Source organism: Micromys minutus, assembly GCF_963924665.1.
Source record: "Micromys minutus genome assembly, chromosome: 3".
In the NCBI taxonomy this organism is placed as follows: Eukaryota; Metazoa; Chordata; class Mammalia; order Rodentia; family Muridae; genus Micromys; species Micromys minutus.
Window position 1 is genome coordinate 69024124 of NC_137972.1, and position 19327 is coordinate 69043450.

General features: G+C 42.2%; 1 protein-coding gene across 3 annotated transcripts in view; it reads right to left on the reverse strand.

Annotated features, from left to right (window-relative positions):
• The window catches only part of LRRC28 (leucine rich repeat containing 28), a 124494-nt gene that overhangs the window by 30462 nt on the left and 74705 nt on the right, over positions 1-19327 (reverse strand). For 2 of the 3 annotated variants that reach the window (XM_080914949.1, XM_080914950.1), the window contains exons 6-7: positions 14693-14899; positions 1835-1937 (exon numbers count right to left, since the gene is read on the reverse strand). In XM_080914949.1, coding sequence (XP_080771075.1) covers positions 1835-1937; positions 14693-14899 — 310 coding nt within the window. The remainder of the gene's footprint in view (positions 1-1834; positions 1938-14692; positions 14900-19327) is intronic. The other variant, XM_080914951.1, reaches the window with a different exon arrangement.

Genomic DNA, 19327 nt, shown 5'->3' on the forward strand with positions numbered 1-19327 from the left:
GGCTATTAACTAACACTTCATTTAACTTTTTCCTATTTTTCCAAAGGTTTAGCATTTTCCTAAAACCTACCAACACTGCTTTCTCTACTCGGCGCAAATAAAGCATTCTGGCAGTCTGCAACACCCATGTCTGCACACGAGCTATTTCCTAACTGTTGTAGAGGCTGAACTGACCTTGCAGCTCAGCCTGAGGATCAGGTCAGTGTTGGAGCTTGCTCACGTTTTTTGTATGACAACAACTGAGATTCTTCTGTTTAACCACGTGAAGAGCTAGGCTATTAAAAAACCCTTTAAGAGGTCACTGGGGTATGACTATGCCATGTCACATTTGTGACAAAGTCAGATTTAGAAAAGCCACTTGGCTAAAACCTGTAAACCATCTATTATTCCTGCTTCAAGAAGGTTTTAGATTTCATCCGCCTGCATGGGCGGAGCTCACCTCGGCTTCCCGAGCTAACAAGTGAGCCCTCTTCTAAGAGAAAGGCTCAGCTCCAACCCAGAAACTGCTACTACCTTCTAGGCTACACGGGTGAGTCAGACTGGACAGCCTGCTGGGCGTGAGAAAACAAGTCAGATGCGTTGGGGAAAGTAAGCTAGTGTGTGTCAGTCCCTCCATCTCATGTGGCCCCCTGGAGACACTTCATGTCAGGTGCTTGTGCTCATCCTGTTAGAGGGAGGTGGAGCTGATGAGAAGGAGATCCCTTTCACTCTGACTGAAGCATTTGCTTGGTTTAGTCCACAAAAAGGGACAATGTCTGCTCTGGAATTCTATTCATTTTCTTTTTTTAAAGATTTACTTATTTCATGTATGTGAGTACACTGTTGCTGCTGTCTTCAGACACACCAGAAGAGGGCATCAGATCTCATTACAGATGGTTGTGAGCCACCATGTGGTTGCTGGGACTGAACTCAGGACCTCTGAAAGAGCAGTCAATGCTCTTAACCACTGGGCCATCTCTCCAACCCCACCCCCGTGGAATTCTAAATACTTAAAATAGGTAAATATCTTAGCTAAGAGGCAGTTACTGCAGCAAACTGTCCTTGCAATCATGTTCCAAGGAAGAAAACCTTTTAGCTTAAAGTCAATTCCTCTACTTTCTAGAGTTTGTAATGTTATGTGTGGTGTACTAGCTGGGTTTGTGTCAACTTGACACAGGCTGAAGTTATCACAGAGAAAGGAGCCTCAGTTGAGGAAATGCCTCCATGAGATCCAGCTGTAAGGCATTTTCTCAACTAGTGATCAAGGGGGGAGGGCCCAGCCCATTGTGGGTGGTGCCATCCCTGGGCTGGGAGACCTGGGTTCTATAAGAAAGCAGGCTGAGCAAGCCAGGGGAAGCAAGCCAGTAAGTGACATCCCTCCATGGTCTCTGCATCTATTCCTGCCTCCAAGTGTGACTTCCTGTCCTGACTTCCTTTGGTGGTGAACAGCAATGTGGAAGTGTAAGCTGAACAAATCCTTTCCTTCCTAACTTGCTTCTTGGTCATAAAGTCTTGTGCAGGAATAGAAACCTTGAGTAAGACATGAGGCAAGGTAGATACACATTAAATCCTCATGCTCTAGACTTAAATATACACAATTTGTCAATAAAGACAAAAGTAGAGCTATTTCTATAGCAGGAAAAGGAAAAATGTGCAAGAACTCTTTTTCTTTAGACTGGGTGGAAAGTAATAACTCATGGACTGCCATGGCTTACTAGCTGAAACCACCATACAATCTTCTAAATTGTTTGCCTCATATTCTTAGTTCATAAAGATATTTGGCCAAAGACAAACTCAAGTAGAATTCTCCAACCTGGTTCATCTGTTTGTGCGTGCACACTGAAGCCAGGCTTACCCGTTGCAGCCAATGACTTTGTTGTAGAGGTATGAGGGCAGGCCTTTCAGGTTGACGTTGTTATCCACATACACGTACTGCAGTTCTCGAGAGCGACCTAAATCTGGATTACAGAGAATGGTGCTGTGATTCCTTTAGGGATTAACTATTATAATATGAGGTGCAAATGTAATGTATAACATCATAAATAACCCCCAATTTCTATTTTAAAAGAAAAAAACAAATGCATGATTCTGAGTGTAAACTTACAGCAGTTGAAATACTGGCTTTGTGTTGGGAAACATGGTATAGAAAACTTAACCCAAACTTTTTAATTTTTAAACTGGTAGATGAAATAGCCAGGAATAGAATAATTTCTTCATACATATAACTTCCTTGACATTTTACAGACAATTTCAGTTGTCATGTTATAGGGCCCTCATTTTCCCCTTCTGACCCACAGAAAATATTATAAAGTAAGGTGACAGGTCAGCCTATACATACTTTGTCCCCACACCTTACAACTTGATTTTATACAAGCCAGTGGTGGTGCAGCCTTTAATCCCAGCACTCAGGAGGCAGAGGCAGGAGGATCTCTTGAGGCCAGCCTGTTCTACAGAGTGAGTTCCAGGACAGCCAGAGCTACACAGAGACACAAAGTTTTGCCTAATAATTTTAACATTGCCCATAATCTCACCATGGATCTTGTTAGCAAGCATGCCATAGTTATGACTGTAATGGTGACTTTTCTACCATTTTTTTTTCTGGCCACATTACTAAGTGGAATTCCTCTGTAAGAAGAGTCATCCTTTTAACATACTTTTATACTAGCATACATTCACAGGCCTCTCTACTGTAAAGAACGAAGGCCCAATACTACTTTTATTTGGCCCGGTTGCACAAATGCTCCAGTCTTGGCAATTAGGAATGACTGTGCGCTTGCTCTAAGTTCTTTTAACCAGCCCTCGGGCTTTCCTGACCATCTCAAGTCTATCTGGCATCGCACTGCACTGCAGGCTTAGCTCACAGTCTCTGCCAAAGCTCTGACGTCTACCACTTCTCCAAGGTGTCCTACTTCTTTTGCATGAAGAATCCTGTCTACGAGCCAGGTGAGAGATCCCGCGGAGATCTGGGGTCTGGGAAGTATGCATGTACACTGACCCTCGCAGACACACGTCAGTTGCTGGAGATGCTCAGTTGCTCTGAGGAGTGAGCCCGTGAGCTCAGACTCTGCGGCACTGCCAAGGTCCTTCAGACAGTATGTCAGTCTCAAGTCCCACCAGTGCTGCGAGAGCAGCTTCACCCACGGGAAGCCATTCACATCAAAGTTTTGAATCTTCGCTTATTATGGCTATGATACTGAATATCAGGATTTACATAGTAATTTTCTAAATGTGTGTATGCAAACAATTAACATTTGTATTTCTGTAAAATTTCCATTCCCTATGTTCAATCAGGTTCTCAAAATTTATCTTTTTCTTTTTTAAGGGAAAACTCCGCGTCTCGGATATATACTACAAATACTTTCTTTAGTTTCTCAGATGTCATTTGACTTTGTTGGTGTTTTCTAATACATATAAAATTGTAAACCAACTTCTCACCCTTCCCCCTGTGTTAGGAAGGTTAAGACTAAACTACACAGTGACTTCAAGGTCTGCTTGGACATCCAGCAAGACCATGTCTCAGTTAACAAAATGCGAAAAATCAGAATATTAAAGTTGTCAATGCAAGTTCAGCACAGTCCTCCTGCCTCTGCACAGCTCACCTGCCTCCCTCAGCACTGTGGGGTTCTTTTCCACTCCTTCCTCCCATCTTCTTTCCTTTTTGTATTTATATTCATGATCCAGTTGGAACCCATTCTCATGTCTAGCATAACATACTTTAGCATTAAACATTTATGTTTAGCCAGTAATTTATTTTTCTGGTTCTGAAAATCTTTTGCTAACGTTTATACCAGAAAGAAAGAAGAAAGGTCTGAGATGGCTTTGTGGGTGAAGATGCTGCCAAGTCGCACAACCCGAGTGTCACCCTCAGGACCCACACACGAGGAGAGAACCAACTCCTGCTAGTTTTTCTCTGACCTCCACAATGACACGTGCACTCAGCACGCTGCACATGAATAATAATGATGATGATAATAATAATAACCTCTAAGATTATCAAGAGAAAAACTATCACCAGGTGCTCAGATCCCAGACTTTCTAACTGCTGCTAAATAAAGCTGCAAACACATAAAATACACTGAGAGTGAAGCACTAATCCAGAGTCCATTGGCATGAGGTCAGCACCGTGGCTCGGGCCTGTGCCTCAAGCTTCTATGGGAAATGGCACAACACTGCCTGGTCCCTGGTTTTATCAGGTGTAAGGAGCATATATGCAAAGAACCAAGTTTAAATCATTCTGTGGCATAGACTTAAAGTAATAAACTAGGTATGTACCAAAAACCTGAAAAACTGCTCTTTTATTGAACCAAAATAATTTATTCTTACAAAACAGGTGAGAAAAATATTAATTGATCAATACCACATTCCATTAACAGTAAATCCACTAAAAGTACCTGTTTCCTCACAATTTCTCTGAAAAAGGTTCTTAAACACAAATAGAAATTTATGGAGTTTAAAGACAGAAAACTTTAAAAAATAAAAGCTCCATTAATAAATAAATGAGCTACCCATAGGTGCCACATGCGTTTATTCCTAGCACTTAGGAGGCAGAGGCAGGTGGATTTCTATGAGTTTGAGGTCAGCCTGGTTTATATAGCAAGTTCCAGGGCAGCCAAGACTACATGGTGAGACCCTGTCTCAAAAACACCACAACACAGTCTCAGATTTGCCTTTCTGAGCCCCCATGGGCTCAAGGAAGTCCAAGGTGAGGTTCCTGGCTTAGACCGGGGCAGCAGTAAGGTACAGAGAAAACTAACAATTAGGAAAGAGGAGTGGAGATTAGAGTCAGACAGCATGGGGTTGAGTCTTCACTCTTATGCTTCCACACACTAGACATGTGGCCTTAGCGTCTCAGCTGTGTAATAGGGGAAAACTATCTCCTAAGTTTGGGAAGAATGGCTAGGTTTATAAATGTGTGAAGCAGGGTTCTTGGAACAGAGCCTTCTCTAGTATATGACAGGTATTATTCTCCTTATTAGTAGTAAGTAACACACTGGGAAGTGTGGCCAATTAACAGAGAACTTCCTTTGGCATGAAGTAAGGGTATTGACCCTTTTCTATACTTTAATTGCACAGAACAAGTTGGAGGCTATAACCTCTGGAGATGAGGATTCATTCCTTCAAGCCAAGGACACAAAACGGGACATGACAGAAGACGCACCTCTCTGCTCTAATATGCCACAAAAGCCTCTGTGAAAATTAGATGAGGCGGCATGCAGACATCACACCACACAGTTAAATACACACTGACACTTGCTACTTCTTACAAGCCTTCTCTCCTTGCTTTATGGGGAAGGATGACTAGCTAATGGCTTAGAAATACTATTCGGTTACATTTATCTCAGAGGGATCTGGCTGGCACTCCCTGAGCACTTTCTAATTCATTATGTATGCCCTAACAGTATAGTTTATCTTGTGCTATAGCTGAATCAAAACTAGTACCAGCTATTACATATTAATGCCAGTTAATATGTCTAAGTAGCACAATCTGGGAAGGGAGGGAATGGAGAAGGGGGAAGAAAGCGGGAAAGAGAGGAGGAGAGGAGGACAAAGGGAGAGAGAGCAAGCAGTGACATGTTCTTAGTGTGTTTGGAGTCAGAACTAAGACTGGGTCCTGGCTTCCCACCTGGTAACAGGCTCCTGATTCAGTCACTTCCTTTGCTGTACAATAAGGATGATAATGTAATAGCTCACGGATTTGTGATGCCATGAAACTGGAGTAGATGGTGCCAAGCTGGATTGCACAGTAACTGGTGCTCAGCACATCCTGGTCATTTACCTCCCTCTTCTGAAAGTAGAGATCAGAAAAGGAGTGTAGATTCTGAGGAGAGCCAGACAGCTGTTTTAGCTGATATAGCACAGCCTGCTGGCGAGGGTGTGACAGCTCCATGTTTGGCAAGGTCCCAGCTGAGAGAGCTGTGCTCTGACTGCCTCAGGAAAGCAAGCTCTTAGCTGGCCAGAGTACAGTCTGCTGCCAAGACTCCAGAGCCCAGAGGACTAGCATTTTAAATAAATGAGGCTGCAATATGAGTATCTGCTGCATGGAAAAGCTTGGAGGCTGTTCTTATATTGTTTTACCCAGAATAACCTGAAACTCACTAAGCAGCTAAGGTTGGTGGATGACAATTCTCTTGCTTCAGCCCCTCAATTGCTAGGATTATAGTCATGAGCCCCTATGCTTGGCTCATATATGTGTATGTGTGTGTGTATGAGTGTAAATGGATATATATGAACATAGAAATAACACTACATATATAATGTTGTTTCCTAGATTATTTATGTGTATGAAGTTTATGTATGCATTTATACCAAGTCATGTCTGTTCTTATGGAGATCAGAAGAAGATATTGGATTCCCTGGATATAAGCTTATGAGTTACAGTTGGTTATGAACCACCATGTGGGTGCTGGGAATTGAACCCATGTCCTCTGCAAGAGTAGTAAGTGCTCTAAACCATTGTATCATTACTCTGGTCCCTAGTTCTTACATTCTTAATCCAGAAAAATCTTCATTAAGAGAGACCCTGGAAGAGGCAACTTACTTACAAGTCAATAAAGGTTCATTTTCTTTTGATTAATATTATTTACTTATATTATTTCACCAATACTCTCTGCTAAATAAAGATCACAAAAGAACATTAAAAAACAAAAGAACAAAAACAAAACCTTCTTGTACCCAGGAAGCAGAGGCAGGTGGATCTCTGAGTTTTAGGCCAGAATGGTCAACATAGTGAGTTCTTGGACAGCCAGGACCATGTAAAGAGACCCTGTCTCAAAAAACTAAAACCAAACACATACACACAGACAACAAGAACCTTGTTAAAAAAAAAAAAAAAAAGGCTCAGCATGTGAAGCTTACAAAGCACAGAGCTATTTGTCTGCCTGTTCAGATTTTAAAGCCACCAATGACTACTGTTCAGGTGGTTGTTTTCTTTGTTTTCTGGAGACAGGGTTTCTCTGTTGTAGTCCTGGCTGTCTTGAGACAAAACTGCAGACCAGGCTGGCCCGAAACTCAGAAATTTGCCTGCTTCTTGCCTCTGGAATGCTCAAATTAAAGGTATGCATCATTACCAGCTTCAGCTGTTCCTTCTTTTCCAGCCTTACAGACCAAAGTGTGGTGCTTAGAAACCAGCAAAGGCTCGGAGTCCTCCACAAACCTCAGCTCTCCTCTTTATCAACTTCAGGGCTCTGACATGTGCAGTCCACATGCCTGTAGGAACAAAAAGCTCCCATGTGTTCTGGCTATTGCTCTCTTAACCATGCAGAAGGACAGGCACAGAGCGATACATGCCAGAACAGAACAGGATCTGTGTTTACTCCATCCTGACTAGTACAAAATCCATTTAATTATCAGAAGATGCATAACAAAGTCTCTAAGTGAAGTATCACTGGAGTACATCAAAACTGCCTGCTTGAAATGCCCTATCAACATCAAACAATCACCACACTTAAGTAAGCTGGATGCCCAGTAAGAACACAGAGGTTCCACACAACAAATTCAGAGTCATTTACAGACCATTCCAAAATGACTTTCAAAATTAGTTTAATCACCGATATAAGCCCCTAAACAACAAGACTTCAGCCACTTTTCCAGAACAATGCATTTCCTTTAGGTGCTAACTTCTCTGAACACAGACAGACTTGACCCCTGCAGCAGATTCCATTACATCTTTTATACAACCATAGTCATTCTAACGTATTCAACTTTTACAAGATAACATTTCAGGCTCAGTGGGTAAAGCAGTTGCCCCTAAGCCTAATAATCTGGATTCAATCCAGGATCCCACATAGTAAAAGAGCACCAACTCCAGCATGTTGTCCTTGGATTATGAACATGTGTGCAAACATGCAAACATGCATGTGTAAATGCACACATGGAGATAAATTTAACAAAAACGGTTTCACGGTGGATTATAATTTAATGAGATACTCCCTACTCAGTAGAACTTAAAGACTGTTAACAAACTGAAGACAAAGGACTGGGTGGTGGAGTCACACACCAGGAGCTCGACTTCTGTTACACAGGTCAAGGAACAGAAACCAGAAGCAATGGGCTAGAGACTGCAGGATGTTTTGGGCACAAAAATCAAGACACAGTCCATACCCTATTTTACAGTCTAATGTAAAAATAAAAGTAGCTCATACTGATTGGATATTTATGAAGAATTGACAGAGTGGAATGCATTTTACACATATCTTACAGAATTCTTACAATAGTCCTATCAAATGTGCTATTACCCTACTACCCTGATAATTAGATTAAATACCTCTCTTATGGCCAAGTCCACAAGAGCTGCTAAACCGCAGAGCTGGAACTATGGCTGTAAGTCCCTGCATGACATTTGCTAGACAGCCCTTTAAGTAGGACTTACACAGAAAATAAGTAGGGTACTACCCAGAGGAGGCAGACACATTGAAGAAACATATCCCAGGCATTCAAGTGTGATTTCAGAACTGGATCTGCAAGAGACATTGCCAAGGAAATGAGCAATGAACAAATGTCTTTGCTTCCTTTAAAAGATCAGGGAACTAGTAGGTAAGTTCTGCCTCACGGATTTCAGGCAGACATATCTCCTTTAAGGAATGATCCTTGGGAGGGACACGTGCTAATGACCCCCCAGCATGGTAGGGACTGAAGGACTCAAACAACACATTGTCTAATGCCATGGCCAACAGCCAAAGAGCAGACTGTCTCTGCTACAAGGCGTCCTGCACCGCTGCTTGGCTGGATTCAGGCCTGTGTGCTTTGAATGGAAGGACTTTAGAATGCTATCTAATGGAGACTGCAGACTCTTGTTCTTAAGTCAATTAACAACAGCATCCAGAAGCTGCCAGCACCGCACATTCTTGTCACTAGTCTAAAATAAAAGTTTTGCCAGTGAGTATCTGGCTCCAGGCTTAGCCCTCGTGGCACTTAGTTTTTTAAATTTCACATCTGTATCTTTCTATGAATGGGTGACAGGCTGTGTGTTTACTTGAGATAGAATTTTATGTAGTCCAGGATGCTCTCTCATTATGTGACTAAGGATGACCTTAAACTCCCAATTCTCCTGCCTGTACACTCCCAGGTGCTGGGATTACAGCCGTGTGCCCCCATCTGGCTCTGTTTTTAACTGGTGCTTTTCATCTCAGTCTCTTCCATCCCATCAAATCCTACTCAAGCTTAGCAAAACTACATACTTGTCCATATAAAGCTCCGAAAATCTTCCTCATTACACACTAGCACAGCAAGTCAACATCTGATCCATGCTTGTAGAAGCCACATTAAATAATCCTTGTTAATTCTCTAAGAAAATCTGAAGTCAGAGCAAAGACTTCTAACAAAGACTGATATAGCCCCACCATGCCAACAGCAGACTGGGATCAGACAGGGAAAATGACTTACATCACAAATACTTACAAAAGGGAACAACAAACATCCATTATCCATTTCTCTCTCTCCCTCCTCCTCCTCCGCCCTCCTTCTCTTTCCTTCATCTCCTGCATGGATGCATGTGTGTGGAGCCAGAGGTCAACTTCAGGTGTTATTCCTCAGATGCTGTCCAGCTTGTTTGTTTGAGACGGTCTCTGCTGGCAACCCAGCTCTTTCACAAGGTTCTGGGACTTGAACTCAAGTGCAAGCACTCAGCCTGAGCTACATCCTTAGCCTTGAATGTTCATTTTCTTGAAGAAATTTGGATTTCAGAATTAAAACTTCACACTTGAAGTAAAACCTTCGTGGATTTAATTAGTAGATTAATTCCCTCTCATGTCTTCCCACTTCTAATTTTTGGACTTTATTATCAAGGCTTTCTTTTCCATTATTTCTACTTTGTAATTATCTTGATTTCTTTTTCAGTTTTTCTTTTCATTAATATTTCTCCTTTGCTTACAGACTTACCCAACATTATTCCTACGGAATACAATTTTTTGCCTCATGTGTAGGTTTGCCTTTAGAAGGCGGTTATTACACTTTGAGGTCAAATGTTAGTCTAACTCTGGCTCTTGAGACTGTACTAGAACAAATTTGCTAGCATTCAAACTTATCTAAGGCCACAAACTTGGTGAGTAACAAGAGCCTCGTGGTAATAGTTCTTCAAACTACATCCACACATCTACAATAGAGCTGACAGGCATCTAAGTCTGGGATCATGAAACTATTAACTGATGCATATATCAAAGCTTCACAGGCTATCTCACAAATACACATTTTAATCTTTTTATGTATCAGCTAAAAGTTAAAACGAAGTTGTTAGTTTAATACAGCTCTAACAGTCATTTGCAGTCTGGTTAGTTTTACCGTGTAGATTTAAACAAACAAACACAAACTCTGTAAACAGCAGCAATTCCTGATTTTTCTCAGCAAACACGGAGGACGTAGGAATAAGTAAGAAGCAATATACGGTCCATGTAAGTACCACACTTGTAGTTTGCCTTCTTCATTTGCAATGGGAAGGAGCATGCGTCAGTGCACGGTTACCATCCTGGGAGCTGGATTCAAACACTAACTTGCCATGTATGCATTTTTCCTAGTACAGAACCCAATTCTTACAAAGCTAGTGGACAACCACTCCGTAGCACCCAGTGTTCTCCAACTGTGTGGCAGGTGGACAGTTTAAAGTGTTCTCTATGCCGCATAGTAGGAGACAGTACAAGATCTATCATTAAGGATTGGTCCTTAGCACTCAAACCTTCCCAAGAAAACATGTCACTGCCAGACTAAGGGACAACTCGGAGGCTGGTCTAGAAGCCCAATCATTTCTCATCACTATGCCCTACTAACTTCTGGACTTACTCCATGATAATTTATGCACAGACTATTTTGTAAATGCTCTTAAGAATTTACTCATTGGATCAACAGTTAAGAACACCCTGTTCTTGTAGCGGACCTATGTCCAGTTCCCAGGACCCACATGGCAGCTCACAACCACCTATACCCCAGTTCCTAGAAACCTAATTCCCCTTTTCCTGGTCCCGAAGAGCAGCAGGCATACCCATGGTATACATTCAGGCAAAACACCTTCACACACAAAAAGTTTAAACAAATCTTTTAAAACAAACAACTATTTTTAAAATAACCCTTTTACATTTCTTTATCATTTAATGCATGCACATGCAAAGTCACAGGACAATTTGTAGGAGTCAGTCCTTTCCTTCCACCATGTGGGCTGTGGGGGTCAAATTTAGGTACTCAAGAAGGATGACAAGCACTTTTAGTAGCTGAGCCATCTTGTTGATACTCATTTATACTTTTCTAAATAAAATTTAATAAAACGTAAACTGCTGAACTAGATGCACATTTATTTTCTTGTCAACTATAAATGCTACAGGCACTGAATTTAGTGACAGCACTTTTGGGAAGCTAAAACATGTTTTTCTTCAGCCAACCTGTGCCTAGCGAGCCACAGTCCTTGCATCTTTGGAATACTCATCCATGAAATAAGTAGCAAAACATCCCCAAATAATTAGGCTTACTAATTATTCAAAGAAAACCAGGAGCGCCCAGAGAAAGCTTTTTCTCTGTACTCCCCTCAGCTCTCAGAAGGTGAGCTATTAAGTCAGCCAAGCTCTATCAACTCCATAGCAAAAACTGCCAAGTTTTGAGGCCTTTGCTAAGTTTCGTGGCACCATGCTCAAGCGGCTGCTTTTCTCCTCCTATGCTGACAGTCACCACTGTGAACACAGCCTGTCTGTAGGCTCATCTGTCATCCAACTGTCACTGTACAGTACTAATAGGAGCAGCCGTCTTTCTGATGCATCTTTTCATTTCAGGAAGCACAGTCAAAGAACCTTAGTGGTTTGACAGCATTACAAGTGACTGAAGCAGCACATACTCAAAGGCAGCTAATGGGTATGACAGTATCACACACGATCTAAGCCATCCTTATAGGCAGCCTCTGCAGCTGCCAGCTGAAGCAGCTAGTATCAGACAACTGCTTAAGAAAACCCATAAAAACTGAGCTCCAGGGGGCTGGAGAGGTGGCTCAATGGTTAGGAGCACTGGCTGTTCTTTTAGAGGACAAGTGTTCAATTCTCAGCACCCACATGGCAGCTCACACCTGTCTGTAACTACAGTTCCAGACAATCCTCACACAGATACATACAGGCAAAACACCAAGGCACAAATAAAAATGGAGCTGGGTGCGGGGTACACACTTTCAATCCCAGCACTCAGGAGGCAGAGGCAGGCAAATCTCTGTGAGTCTGACATTAGCCTGGTCTACAAAGCGAGTTCCAGGACAGCCAAGCCAGGGATGTTACACAGAGAAACCCTGTCCTAAAAACATTAATAATAAAATTATAAAGAAAGAAAAACTGGCCTCCTTCAGCTGAACTTTGGTAAGAGACTGCATTTAGGAAGTGGCCCCCAAACTATGGGCTCCACCTCCCTTACAGAGACATCCCACAAGACTTATGTTCCTATGCCAAGTTCTAAGTAAGCTTTCTATTGCTCAAAAACTTGGTGTGTATGTGTCTGTCCATCTGTCTCTCTGTATGACCATTAAGTAGTATTAACATTTGTCTGTTTGTCTGAACGACCATTAAGAAGCTCTCATATTTGCCAAATTTCTAGACTGCTGCTCCGTTCTGTAAAAAGGAAGCTCTAATAGCTACCACGTTTCATTTGATCCTTTCTCAAACAGTTCTTAGAATTAGATGGCTGGTTTAGCACAAGAGTCCAAAGGAAGACTTAAATGTATACACCACCACCACCACCACCACCACCACCATCACGACAAGGTCTCACATAGTGGTCCAAGTTGGCCTAGGGCTTACGGTAAAGTCTAGGCTGGCCTCAAACACACAGCAATCCTACTGTTTCAGCTTTCTGAGGAACACCAGCATTAGGCAAAGTCCATTCTTTTAGAAGATCCTCAAAGCTGTCTCTACTGAAACAAAGGTAGGAATGGGCAGCAAATGATGAGGGGGCAGGAGCCAGGGCTACGGCATTACTGCAGGGCAGGGATGAACAAGTGCAGTTGTGGGAAAAGTTGGGTTGAGACAGAAGAAGTAACAAACCCAAGACTTAGCGTGTGGCAACAGACTCTGCCAAGAATTGGAAAGATGGCCCAAATGGGGCCAAAATGGCAGAGTGATCCAGATACTAGAGATGGTCACCTTCAGTATGGAGTCCCCTCATATGGACCAATTCTGGGATATAAAGAGAACATGTCAAGGTGGGAGGAATGCCCAGGGTTAGAACTGAAGTCTGCAGTTGAGTTCTGTTACTAGCTGCAACTCTAGGCAGGTTACACAAATACTCCATACATCAATCTCTTCATCTGTAAAATTAGTTTCCAATGGGGAAGAGGACCAGCAGCAGCAGCAGCATTGTTGGGTATGCACTCTACAGGAGCACCTCCTCACACCTGTGCACTTCTTAAAACTCTCGTCCATGAACTTTGCAGGACAGAGACCGTTACCTCCTCCAGACACCAACAGTGACGCTCACACACTGAAGTGCTACAGCTCGTCCCGATGCTGGCCTCTGCGCTGTTCTCTGTGCTCTCCTGTCAGTCCAGCAGGCGCGTTCACTCTTTAACTACATACATTTGACATTCTCACTCAAAAGCTCAGGGTTTTTAGAAGTATAGCTTGTTTTTTTAAATATTTATGTTAATTTGTTAATTTATAATTGTGGAATATATGTGCAAAATTAATTTCCTTAAATTTGGCAGCTTTTATTATTGATTCTATTATTTCTATTATTTTAAAGATTTCATGAAGAAACTTTATATGAAAAATACATAAAATGAATTATATATACAAACACTTCCTTTCGGGGACTGGCGAGCTATTTACTTCATTGTCCTCAGAGATAAATTATTACTATTAAGATGCTTTTATGAGTGAAAATGTAATAGTTTAGGGTCCTATGTGACTTCATTTTTTTTTTAAACTGGCACTTGCATTTCTTAGAAGTTGAAAAAATAGTTCAGTTCTATGTGAAATAAACGTACCTTATTATTAAAGACCTATGTGCTGACACGTAACACGCATGTCAAAATGAACCAACTATAGAAATCTACAGAGGATAAGATTTGATTCACCAAGGCCGCATTTCTGGTTCAGTAGACAATTTAGTCAATTTTAAAGTCTTGAAAGTAGAGTTTCTGACATTGGTACTTATAACAATACTCAAAAATAACTTTCCATGGCAGAAGCCAATACAGATATTGACTTCTAATCTAAAAGACAGATTTTGGGTTTGGGGTACACGGTTAGTGGCAGAGAGCTTGCCTAGCATGTGTGAGCCTGGTTAAATCTACAGGACTGAGAGAGAAGAGGAAGTAGGAATTAGCAGGTGTGCTTGTACGGGGAGTCATCTGTTCATAACTGCTCAAGGCTCTCTGTCAGACCACAGCCACACACGCTTTCCCTGCCTTCTTAGGGTACTTTCTCATAGCTGGTATAGTCTGTGATGGCACAGCTGACTTTGTAAATATGGAACTCCTGAGCTAGGCATGGTGGCACATGGGAGGCCAAGGCAGGAAAGTGAAGGTTCCAGAACAGTGCGGCCGGCCATACAGGGAGACCCTGCCTGGCAATGCAAGCAATGACATCATCCGCCCTAAAATACCTTCACTTGTCATCTGGCGATAATGCTGCTGTCATGTCAAAAACGGACTTAGAGGAATCACGACGATAAACAGAGAGAAACTAATCCATTTTAGTTAAAGAAATATGTTGTATTTATGTGTTGGCTAGTCTAGTTATCACATAACCATAACACTTACCAACTGGCAAAGATGCGAGATGGTTTCCAGCCATGGAGAGCTCATTGAGGCTGGGCAGCTGGCAGAGATGACGCGGCACACACCATAGCCGATTGCGGTCCACAGTGAGGTACTGCAGAGAAAGGCACAGGTGAAGCCTCTCGGGTAAAGCTAGCAAACGATTGGTAGAAATGTCTAGTGTCTGCAGCTCCTTCAAATCGCCAACCTCTACAACCAAAATCAAAATTAATATAAATCGCATTCTGATTTAACTCCAAAGAATAAAATAAAAAGAATCAATACTACTACAGTTCAAGTAAATGAAATTAGTTATGTCCACGGATATGATGCTAAAGTATAGAACTTGGGGCTAGACTGCAAACTGTCCAGCCTTGGTAAGCATGTTTCTCTTAGCCCGCCAGATTTGGGGAGAGGGACCACACATGTGCACATCTGTGTACACAGCTGTGCTCAGCCATGAGTGCATTCATGGAGATCAAAAGCCAACATCATCCATCTTTTCCACAGATCTTCAATGGGGTCTCTCGTTGACCTGCTGTTTCAGCTACTCTGGCTGGCCAGGGAGCCCCAGGTTATGCCTTTACCCCTTTCTATCAATTAGGGTTACAGATATGCACCAGGTACCTGGCTTTTATGTGGTTTATGGGGATCTGAATTCAGGTCTTAATGCTTTGATGCCAAGCATTAACTTACTGAGCCATCTCCCCAGCAGGTGCCAGCGTTTCCTAAACACTGAAAAGTGTTGGCTTAAAGGGTGAGGCACAGAGTCATTAGTCTGAGCCAGAAGCCCGACACTGATGAACCCAAGTTCTTGGTCGGGTGAGAAGAAATGGTTACTTCAAGGTAGCGGCTTCCATAACGGCACAGCTGTCCTCCCAAGCAGACCATGGGGAATTACTAGTGTAGGCACCAGGTTAAGCACAGAATGATTCCTCTACTCCACGGCTCCACTGCAGCACGGGTCAGGCCAAGCCTGCTTCTTCCCCCATACTTGGTGTAAAGAGTGCTGTGATGCTGCGGCCTGACACCGCCTTTCCTAACTCTTTCTCCAGCCGTTCCTCTTACGTTAGGACTTGTGGCACCAGCCTGGACACACGAGTTGTTCAGGACGTGGATGAGGAACACCACCTCCGATAGATAGTGAAGTCTTTTGCCTACACACGAGCTTCTCTTACTGTTTGTTATTGACCAGGAGATGGCCACACTACAATTCAGCGATCAAACTGGTGCTTACACTTTAAAAATAGTAAGCCACAGGGGTTGGAGAGAAGGCTCAGTGGTTGGGGGGCACTGGCTGCTTTTCCAGAGGACCAGGGTTCAATTCCCAGTGCCCACATGACAGCTTACAACTGTAACTCCAAGATCTGCTACCCTCAGACAGACATAATTCTGGTAAAATACTAATGCACATAAAAATAAAGATAAATTATTTAAAAAAATAGTAAAATCACAACATCCAAAGAAAGATCATATGTGTTCTACAAAGTTTAAATATGTTTATAATCAGGACATTTACAGAAAAAGTTTTCTGTCTTTGCTATAGAATTGTTATTAGAAACATCCTTTAAATTTTGTATTACATTTATTATTGTTATTATTATTATAGCTATGTATACACATACTTGTACACAGAAGTCAGAGAGCAACTACTTCTGAGAGTTAATTCTCTCTGCCACCACGTAGGTTCCAGGCTATCCAGCCCCCATCATTAGGCCCTAGCAACAAGTGCATTTGCCCCCTGAATCATCTCTCTGGCCCTAGGAACATTCTTAACAGATAACTTTTTTTATATAAAGGGAATGTGGGGTCAAAATATATTGACTTCAAGTTATTTTTCTAAAACTGGCAAACTTGTATTATGATACTCATTATTTACTAATTTCTCCAAAAACTGAGTAAAATACTCATTTGAAAACCAGTAGGCATGATTCCGTATGTGGCATATGACTCTCGATGGCAGTTTTGTTCCATCTGAACTGATCTGTAGTACAAGGAGCTAAATTCACTCTTGTGTTCGTCCTTGGAAGTGACGTAGCCGATAAAGTCCATTTTCATATCTATTCACAAAATCAAATCACTAAACATGTGGGTTGTGACGAAGAGGGAGCTAGTGCTTCGATGTTTCAAAATCAAATAGAAAACGACAAAGAAAAAAAAAAATAGGAAAGAAACTTTTGACCTAACTTTAGCAGTGACTATAGGAGTGACTGGACATCCACGTGGGCCAGGTGACAAGAGAATGTCACAGTAGGCAATGCCCTCAGAACCAAGGCACATGCAGAAAACAAGGGGAAGTCACAGGAAGAGTCAGGCTTTTGGGAAAGGTCCAGGGAATGAAGTCTGGAAAGGGAAAAGGAGAGGAAATTGCGTTCCCAGCAGGGTGTGGGGCGCAATAGGAAGCATGTGGCAGGGCACAGGCGTGGAAACACTAAACCCAGTGTGCCCATGCCCAGCAGGCACCCATCCACAATGGGAGGAGTGGAGAAGAAGCCAGGGCCCTGGGCCTGCTGGAGGCACAGAGGACAATAATCACCAAGAGGCCTGTACTTGAGAGTATGGATAGGAAGGCCTCTGCAGCCTCCAAGTAAATATGCAGAAAGCACTGCAGTCAAAGACAGCCTGAGCTGACAGGATGTTTGTCACTGCACAAGAGAAAGTATGAAGGAACCGAAGGAAAAATCCAGGGACATTTAAAGAAAAGCAGACAAAGTTGACTGGATACGGTAAACAACAAATCAGAGAGTGTCAGAAACAAGCTCAGGCTTCTACTACCTTCTACATCAGTGGTTCTCAACCTTCTGACACAGTTCCTCACATGGTAGTGACCCCCAACCATGACATTTTACTACTACTTCATAACTGTAATTTTGCTATTGTTATGACTGGTTGTGTAAACAGCCGATATTCAGGCCATCTGGTAAGTGATCCCCAAAAGGCTCATGGCCACAGTCTGAGAATTACGGCTCCAGATCATTATTCAAAATATGGGGATGCAAACCCAAAGTTTTGTTTTTCTAGAAAAGTGCATATTCACAGAAATTATTAAAAATGAATCAAGCTGATCTCATGTGATACCTCAAAAGCTAGAGCAAAAGGCACGTTGTTTTTCATACTCATGGTGCACAGCCAACCAGAGCTGTAACATTAAGCAGGCCTCTCATTCCACAAGATTAAAACTGTGCAAAGATCAAAGGAGGCTAAAGGCACAAGTGCTCCACAGGAGGCCTGAGAGGGAAGACTGCAGAACCAAAGAGCAACAGAAAACACACATCAACAGAAGGACAGACACCTGTAGGACAGAACGCAACTGCAAAAACATGTGATACCACAATAAGAAGAAAATCAGGAAAAGGGGGCAGAGAAACAATTCAAAATAGTGGTTAAATTTTAATCTAAAGATCCAAAAACACTCAATAAAGATCACAAACACAGAGAAATGCCTGCATGAACAACACTGTTAGAATCAGACTTTTCAGGTTCATGATATCTACACTCTAAAATCATGAAACCTAAAAGCCAACAAAACTCAAATTTTGCACTAAACATACGTGGGGTGAGGGCTGGGGAGCCGGCTTACGGGAACTAGCACTGGCTAAGCAAGCTGGAGAGCCCGAGTCCAATCTCAGCTCAGCCCACAAGCACACCACGCACTATCTCTGTCTCTCTCCCCTGCCCCATCAGGAATTAGAAAATTAACCTAAAAACAGAACAAAGGAACAAGAGTATGTATTACTTACGTGGCCTATAAATGGCAAAAAGGCAGATATAAACACAACTATATAAATAACTATGTTAAGGGTAAACTGAGCCAGGTGTATTGCCATTCACTTTTAATCCCTGCACAATGGAGGCAGAGGCAGGTGGACTTCTGAGTTTGAGGCTAGCCTGGTCTACAGAGCAAATTCTACAACAGCCCGGGCTACACAGAAAGACTCTGTTTTGAAAAACAAGAATGAAAAAGGAAATTAAATAAGCCAATCAAATGTATAAGGCTATAGACTACCTGTAAAACAAGACATGGTATCTGGAAGAGACACACTTTAGATTCAAAGGCACAGCTACACTTTGCATCAAAGGAGGAAAAAGCACAGCAGCAACAACCTCAGAGAAACCAGGGTAATTTTCTCTCGCAGACAGGAGGCATGTGCTACTGTAAGAGACAGAAACAGTTCACACTGGTGAAATGGTCAGTAATTCAGGAAGAAGCAGTCAGTGCAAGTATAAAGATACATAACGAAGGCTCAAAATGAAGGGACAAAATGACAAGGAAGCACTGTGACACGTCACTGTCACCAACCCACAGAGCCACAGCACATGAGAATGGCAGGGACACAGTCGACTCAAGTTTTGCCATCAAACAAGCTGGCTCTTTTGACACCCTAACCGCACCAGAAAACACATTTTGAGCACATGGTGCATTATCCAGGGTGAGCCATATGCTACACCATTAAGTATGTCTCATATCTAAAAGGACTAAAATCAATCAGAGGAGGCACTCTGACCAAATGGTATAACAGGAGAAAGAAATCTGGGAATTTGGGATTAATTCCCAAATACTTGAGAATTAAGCAACATACTTCTAAATAACCAACAAGTAAAAGAAATTGAAAAGAAAATTAGAAAAACTTTGAGCAA